Below are 8,643 nucleotides of genomic sequence, written 5' to 3' on the forward strand. Positions count from 1 at the left end.
GCCACAGCCAGCCCAGCGCTGCAGCCCGGGCCCTGACGCCCGAGTGCCCGCTCCCCGCCCCCAGGACAGCAGCGGCGAGCCCCCAGAGCCCGCACGATGCAGGCCACTGCCGATTCCACCAAGATGGACTGTGTGTGGAGCAACTGGAAAAGTCAGGGTATTCTCTTTATTTCAGTAATGCATGCCTGCGGCGCACGGGAACCGGGACCCGGACTCGGCCATTGTGCATCATTTCACCTGTGGGACCTCTGCATGCGTTATCCCCCAGAGCTTTCTGTTGGGGGGAGTAAACTTGTTATGTCAAAAATCAAAATGGATAGTGTTTGATGTTTTTTCTTTCCCCCATTTTTTTATTTTCCCTCCCACCGCCACCCTTTTTGTTTTCTTGTTGTCAAGCTAGTATTTTTAAAAACGCATCCTTTGCCTCCTCCGGGAGCTCTTTGGGATCCGTTGGCCATTCAGTACTTGTTTAATCCCTCCTCATCCCCGAGTTAAAATGCTTTCTTATTGTTCCATGCATCCCACTGTATTTCATTTCTGCAGAAAGGTGGCAGCCTCCTGGTAGAACCATTAACCGAGTGGGCACTAGTGCATTCTGTTAAGTGGGACACACCCATTTCAGGGTTGTTATTTGTGATCACACAAAGGAGACTGGGAATGCAGACTAGTTCTCCAAATCCTGAAGATTTGATGGCGTAGCCACATATTTGGAGGGTTCACTTGGAAATATTTCAGGGGTTTTTTGTGTCTGTCATGGGGGTAACTGCTAACTATTTATTAATAATCGGTGTCTGTGGAACAAGTAGAGGGAAATAAAAAACACTGCTGGCTTCCCTCTGGTATAACAGATTTATTTTGAAACGGTCCATATTAGCACTGGGTGTGGCCACCCTCCAGCCTCGCTTGGATTGCTTTTCAGCCATTTTTATTCAGCCTCATACTTCACACATCCATCTCTCCTTTGTTACATTAAGATGCCCTCCTTCACCTTGCTCAGTTTGAGAACAGGAGGAGACGGAGATCATTTGCAAGAATGAATTACGTGTAGAAACCTTGGGGTGTTTGTAAGATGAAGTGTCTTTTAATATTTAACAAATATGGTTCTGAAGAAGGTGCATTTGACTTAACCTGCAGGGCTGCAGCATCCCTTGGGGGACCAAGAATACCCTGGAGCAGAAGCTGGGTTTTGTGGGTTTAAAAAAAAACCCCCAAAAAACTGGCATCTTCCCCTTGTAATTTTATATCACAGAGAGAATAGGATATCTTTTCATCTTTAATGCCCTGTGGGTTTTTCTTTGGTAGATTTTTTTAAGCAAAGAAAAAGTAAACACGAACCTTAGAATTAAGAATTAAATTGCTCTGCCTCTGATTTTGTAGGTTGGGTGGCAATGACAAAATACATACAGTCAAGTTCAAATTGTGTGGGTGCGTCTATTGGAGATACAACTGTCAAAAGTAAATAAATGGACCTAATACATTTGAAAGCCAGGACATAAAGAAATGTATGGCAATTCAAGAGTATAATTTTAGAGAATGATGACAATGCTATGGAATAGCATATGTTGTATACAGAAGGCAGAATTTATGCACAATTCTTGATAATATTTCATTCTTGTTATGTGTTTAGATTCATCCAGTTTGTTTGATATACACAGTCAACAGCCAGCTATGGCTTGATATAATATCAAGTTGAGTTGGACAGAAAGACAGAACAGAGTTGGTTTTTACACTATGATTATGGGATTCTTCTATTCTTACCAAAAGTAGATACCAAAAGACGGCAGATTTTGTTTTATTTGTATAAAATATAAAGCATTATTTCTTATATTTTATCTTATATACGTCATAATCCTATATATTTGGCTCAGTTGACCTCATAAGGGGCAGGATGGTTAAAATGCATGGACATTTATAATCACAAAATGACACAAAATGCCATTACTTACCCATTGAAAAAAATCATTTTCCTTTCCAATATATAGCAACTTGTGAAGATTAATGCAAGATCATTGAGGGTCTTCTGGACGCAGTGACCTTTGGTAGACTTTAGTACCATTGATTTCCTTTTGTCAAATTGAACAAAGCTATTATCTTGAAAATTGATGAAAATTGACTAATAACTAGGTGGGTGTACATAAAAGAGAAATGGCAAGAGGTAAATATTCCTTTTTCTCCCCGGAAGGAGAACTTTTCATTTAAACTAAATCTACAATAAAAGGGGTTGTTGTTGTTTTTTAGCATTTTCAGTGTATTTTCTGCATTTTAGCTCCATTATCAAAAACAATTTCTATTAACCCTGGCTGCACATTAGTATCACCTAGAGAGCTTTAAAAAACACAAAGGCCCTGGCTGGTTTGGCTCAATGGATAGAGCATTAGCCTGCGTACTGAAGGGTCCCAGGTTCGATTCTGGCACATGCCTGGGTTGTGGGCTTGATCCCCAGTCGGGGGGGGGGAGGGGGCGTGCAGGATGCAGCTGATCAATGATTCTCTCTCATCATTGATGTTTCTATCTCTCTCTCTTCCTCTCTAAAATCAATAAAATATATTTTAACAAAACACACACAGAAAAACTCAAAGTATGCCTGTACCGCCAGAGGTTCTGAATAAATTGGGCCAGGCATCAATAATTTTTTAAAAGCTCCTCAAGTGAGTTTAGTACATAGTCAGGTTTGGAGCTACCGATGTTTAATAATTCTTATTGAGCCCAATCCATAGACCAGCAGAACAAGGTCTGGTATGCAAATGATGAAATGGGTGTGATCGAGAAGCAGCTAAGAAGACAGTTAAAAGAAGACCATGTAACATTGTTGATAATGTCCTCCAGAACTATTCCAAGGAGAAAGTTTTTATTGGAAAGGGAATAAAGAAAGAGAGCCCTAGCCGGTTTGGCTCAGTGGATAGAGCGTCGGCCTGTGGACTGAAGGGTACCAGGTTCCATTCCAATCAAGAGCACATGCCCGGGTTTCGGGCTCAATCCCCAGTGGGGGGTATGCAGGAGACAGCCAATCAATAATTCTCTCTCATCGTTGATGTTTCTCTCTCTCCCTCCCTCTCCCTTCCTCTCTGAAATCAATAAAAATATTTTTTTTTAAAAAGTGAGCTTCAGGTTTTCTCTGTGTTATTAAACCTTCCATAGAGAAATTGCAGCCCATTGTATATCACATGAAGACTCTACTGAAACCAACACACTGTATCATCAGAACTGTACAACACATGCAAAAGGAACCTTATATTCATTTTATTAATACATAAGATTTCAGTCATAGATAAGAACATTTAAAGAGATTAAAAGTCTACATCATACTAAGCTACACAGTTTTTTTAAATGATACTAATACCCAGTATTGGTTTGCTGGGAGCCGGTCCATCCTTGCTGTTTCAAGGGACCTGGCATATATGGCATACTGTTCTTAATATGTTTGCTCACCTTCTTGGCACTATGTGTTTTAACCAAGGTCACCTCTCCGAGAAAGGTTGTTTCCCCAGGTAGAGATTTTCCCCTGAAGTTAGGGAGAGAAAAAAACCCCTTCACTAAGTGCCAGGCGGGTAATTAATCTCTTTAACTATGAACAATCATGCTTAAGCTACATAATCTTTACTCCCTGGAATGGAGATAAGAAACACCCTAACCTTTGGAATAGAGATTGACTGGCTGCAGAAGCCGGCTACAGAACCTGGCGACTGAACCTGGCCGGAGAACCTAGCGAGAGAACATGGCTACAGAACCTGGCTGGAGAACCTGGAGAACGTGGCTGGAGAACCTAGCAAGAGAACATGGACACAGAACTTGGCTGGAGATTGTGGCTAGAGATCCTGGCAAGGCTGCTGATCAACTGAATGCTGTCTTCGTGTCATTCCTTCTTTGCCGACTCCGTCCACACCTTTGGGGCCCCCTGGACCTGCTGGGGTTGGACCCCAGCATTGGTTAATAAATCAAAGCTGATTCTACTCAGTGAAAATGAAATGACAATGAAACAATAAGCTAATAAAACACCTATGTGTTTTATTATACGGTAGTCCTTTTTTTTCTTTTTCTTTTTTCAGAAGGGAAAGGAAAGAGAGAAACATAGAAATGTCAATGATGAGAGAGAATCATTGATTGGCTGCCTACTACGCCACCCCACACTGGGAATGGAGCCCACAACCCAGGCATATGCCCTGACTGGGAATCAAACCTCAACCTCCTGGTTCATATGTAAATGCTCAACCACTGAGCCACACCAGCTGGGCAATATACACAGTAATCTTAAAGACAACAACATCATTAGTTATTTATTGGGCCCATTTACTGAGCACTGTACTTGCATCATTGCCTTTAATCCTCACAAATCATGTGTGTTACGTATGACATGTAAATTTTATTACTATCCCATTTTACAGGTTATCAACTGAGGCTTCTACCACGGCACACAGCTAGTAATTCCAGAAGCTGGATTTAAACATAGGCTCCCCTCTTCTCACTGCCCTACTATCTGCCTCAATGCCTTTTTCCTCACTGGTTTTTCTAAAATTATGAATTATCTAGGTAATGGTGATTGTGCGGATTTAATAACCCCTCACATTTACATAGTTTTCATTTGTCAAATGTCTTCTTCTTTGAGATTTTTCAGTTTACTTTTTGACATTAAGAGCCTCGAAGAGGTTAAGTGACTTGCCCAAGGTTTTTTGATAAGTGGTATGTTGAGTAGTGAAGAGGTGACGGTTGGCTTCAAATCTAGAACTCTTCCCATCTCAGCACTCACCACCTCTTTTACTAGTGCTGAGTTCCAGAGAGTGAACTCTCACTTACCTCTTCTGGGATATTTTCACATAGGGTCTCTCTTTACAAACAGCAAAATTCATCAGCAAGGCAGTGGTCTTAATCAGTTCATGCCATTTTTTGTCATCATCACCATCATTATAATTCATCATCCTAAATTCTCCGTCAGTATTATCTATGTGCCAATCACTGTCCTAAGCTCTTGTTACATATCTTTAGTAAAGGCAATTTTAAAAACATAAAGGCAGACCAATATCACTTTCCATCAAATATACCATTTTATTTGGACTCAATATTATTAGGATACTGTACAATTATTTTTTAAATATTTTTATTGATTTCAGAGGGGAAGGGAGAGGGAGAGAGAGAAACATCAATGATGAGAGAGAATCATTGATTAGCTGCCTCCTGCATGCCCCCTACTGGGGATCGAGCCCACAAACCAGGCATGTGCCCTTGACCGGAATCAAACCTGGGACCCTTCAGTTTGCAGGCCGATGCTCTATCCACTGAGCCAAACCAGCTAGGGCAGGATAATACTGTACAACTATTACAACATAAATAATTACATTTGCAAACTCCCTCTCTGCAGATTCTAATGAGATCCAATGGGAAAACTAGCTTAGCAAGGAGTTAAGGGATTTTTTTTAATGAAAGAAAAGCCTCATTATACACATAACACACCAAATGTAGGTAGTTATTACTCCATTGAAAAATAAAAGTATTTTTTGCATTATGTTATCATTTTCAAGAGAATCTTTATGAGGAAATGTCTCAAAGTTTGGGGAGAGAAGAAAGGCTTTATTGTTCTTCGAAAAGTGGTAAATGCACATTATGACAATTCCCATTTGTACGAAGAGAGGTCAAATGAAAGTCGCAAGTCACCCAAAGTCCTACCACCTACAGATAACGAATGTTAATACTTCATCATTTTTAAAAGTATTCTCTCTCTCGTCTCCCTATCCCCTCCATGCTTTCCTCCTAATTTCTTCTTATATTGAAAATGGTATTATTACTCAATTATTTTTTATCTTTAGACTAGTTAATATATTTGAGACCAGAATCTGTAATCGATATATTTTAAATTAGCTTATGATAGAATCAAGTTCTAAAATCCACTGAATCCAGCAAACAAAAGCTAACATACATGGTTAGATCGTTTTCAGACTATCACTTTTCTTTTTGAAATAATTAAATGTATGTCACCAACACATTTCCCATCCTTCTCAACACGCTGTCCTAAGTTATGTGCAGATCTGGTCATGTATTAATATTTACATACTGTCACCTTTCCAGTGCTTACAGAAGTACACACAAACATTCAAAGAAACACAGTTGCCTTATTATTAAGCTCACACTTTAAAATCTAAGAATTTGACATTAATAAGCCTTTAAAAGCCATTGTCTGCCAAAGTGACAATTAATAATAACTACATTAAAAATCTTGATCATTACAATTGTATTCCAAATGTATGGCATATATTTTAAATAAGATAACATTATTAGGAGTTTTATTTTTTTTAAAATATATTTTATTGATTTTTTACAGAGAGGAAGGGAGAGAGAGATAGTTAGAAACATCGAATGGAGAGAAACATCGATCAGCCGCCTCCTGCACACCTCCTACTGGGGATGTGCCCGCAACCCAGCTACATGCTCTTGACCGGAATCGAACCCGGGACCTTTCAGTCCGCAGGTCGACGCTCAATCCACTGAGCCAAACCGGTTTCGGCATTAGGAGTTTTAGAACGTAGAAATATAGAGTTCCATTTCCTCCAAATAAACTTGAGCTATATTTTTAAGTTAAAGCTGAGCAAAGCTATAATTTTCACGCAATCAAATCCTTAAGTTCTTTTTTATTTTCATTATTGCCACGGGAGGGGCGGAGGGGGAGGAAAATAATTCAAGCATCACTTACAAGGTCTTTGCCCAAACTGGCATTCATTATGAACAAGTGAAAAGTACACCCATCACAGGTTTGAATGTTTAGAATTTATTGCAGTTTCACTTGTTTCACAGCGGTTATACTGTATGTCTTGTCTCAGGTACATTTCATCACTCCACAGAGCAAATCTAGTGGTAATAGGGGTCAGGAAGGGCATAACATTTTATTGAACAGAATGGGAGTTCAAAGAGAAATCATTCCTTTTCCTTATATCTTTCTAGTTCAAGAAATACTTTTATTGTTATGGTATTGGTCAAAATTTTTAAATTTACTCATTTATTTTTATAAAGAACCAACAGCTGTCTACCTCCGAGGTTCCTTTCTATTCCAATACAACGCTGGTTTTTAGGGTGTGGCCCAGACTTAAGATTTTGGGACTAGTTATGACGGATGACCACCCACCAAATGAACAGTTTTGTATTTTGATGTGGCCCGGAAGCTTCAAGAAAGAAAAAGCATACGAAGACATTCATTGCTCAATACCTTGCAAATCTTTCTGGGTGCCTCCCTCCACGGCCATGTGCCCAAAGTCTCGTTTTCTCTCCATATGGCCATCTCTGCCTTTGATGCCAGCTGCCCTGTGGAGACTCCTCTAAAGGAGCCCATTTGCTGGAGTTTTAGCAGGAGGAGCTCGCCATACTGTCTTAAATACTAGGCCCTGCCGGTTCACTACTTAGCCAGGCCCACCCATCACCATGACAACGGGCCTAAGCATCACTGTGTTACCTTTGCCACAAGGGGAAAATGTGGTCCTGGTGCTTAGAACTAGCAAACAGAACCACATTCAGCTGCTTCACAAAATTCACAGAAACATAAAAGCAGTTGATGTTTCTGAAGGGTAGTCATTAGAAGAATGTGTTTGCTTCTGTCTCCCGTGGAATTAAAATACCAGACATCGTTGCTGGCTGTGGCTTTGCTCATCAAATCCTTCCTTCTCCATTGTTCCACCAAAGCTCACGTAGAGGATCCCCCGTGTGGGTGCCATGCTGTGCTCTTTTACTGTCTGCGCAGACCACCAGGCTTAGTGCCTCTCCCCTTTCAGAACATCTACGGAATGATTTCAACCTCTGGGAACAGTGCTGCCATTTTTCTCTTGACGCTCTCTCAGCTGCATTTGGAGCTGTGAAGCAAGGGCCTGGGAAATGGAACCATTGCAGGTGTTTTATTAGCAAAAGACCCTTCCAGAAGTTTCCTCTCTGGGCTCAGGGCGCCTGAAGTACCAGTTAAAGTTTTAACTTACGTAAGAGACTTTTCAAGGCAGAGGAAGCTCATGAATTTGTTGACTGGAAGATGTCATCTTTGAAGGTCTCTGTGTATGTTGAAAGTATTTTTATGCCTCTATTTCCATTATGTTTCTCCAGTTTGATAGCAAAAAAAAAAAAAAAGGAAAGTTCAAATAGGGAAAGTTACTGTTCCTTCTGGTTAACTTTGGGGGATGGTATTTTGTTTGCCTCATGAGCATCAGAGAAACTGGCTTTTCTATACTGCTTTGGACACTGGGTTGTAAAGAACTGAGGTTTTTATAGCCTTCTAATCCCTTTTAGAAGGTAGTCAGTTATCATAACCAATTATTGGAAGCTTGCTAAAATAAAAAGTAAAAGTCAAGAGCATGTCATTTTCAACAAGCCTTTAACTGAAATGCTGATATTACCTATGAATAGGATTTCCTCACTTGGCCTTTTAAAAATAGCATTAACTGCCCGGCCAGTATGGCTCAGTTGGTTAAGCATCTTCTAGTGCATTCAAAGGTCACTATTTCAATTTGAGGTTCGATTCCCAGTTGATTCCTAGGCCAGGCACATGTCCCCGGTTGGGGTGTATATGGGAGACAATGGATCAATGTTTCTCTCTCACCTTGATGTTTCTCTTTCTCTCCCTGTCCCTTTCTGTCTCTCTCTCACAATCTATAAAAACACATTTAAAAAAGAAAGAAGGAA

The 8,643-nt window shown here is 40.2% G+C and overlaps 1 protein-coding gene across 1 annotated transcript in view; it reads left to right on the forward strand.

The window, feature by feature from the left end:
* Positions 1-6: 6 nt before the first annotated feature.
* LOC102755193 (reticulon-1-A) overlaps positions 7-8,643 on the forward strand; it is a 22,530-nt gene continuing 13,893 nt past the window's right edge. The window contains exon 1 of the mRNA XM_006767655.2: positions 7-157. Coding sequence (XP_006767718.1) covers positions 97-157 — 61 coding nt within the window. The 5' untranslated portion in view covers positions 7-96. The remainder of the gene's footprint in view (positions 158-8,643) is intronic.

The sequence above is a fragment of the Myotis davidii genome, unplaced genomic scaffold, assembly GCF_000327345.1.
Source record: "Myotis davidii unplaced genomic scaffold, ASM32734v1 scaffold281, whole genome shotgun sequence".
NCBI lineage: Eukaryota > Metazoa > Chordata > Mammalia > Chiroptera > Vespertilionidae > Myotis > Myotis davidii.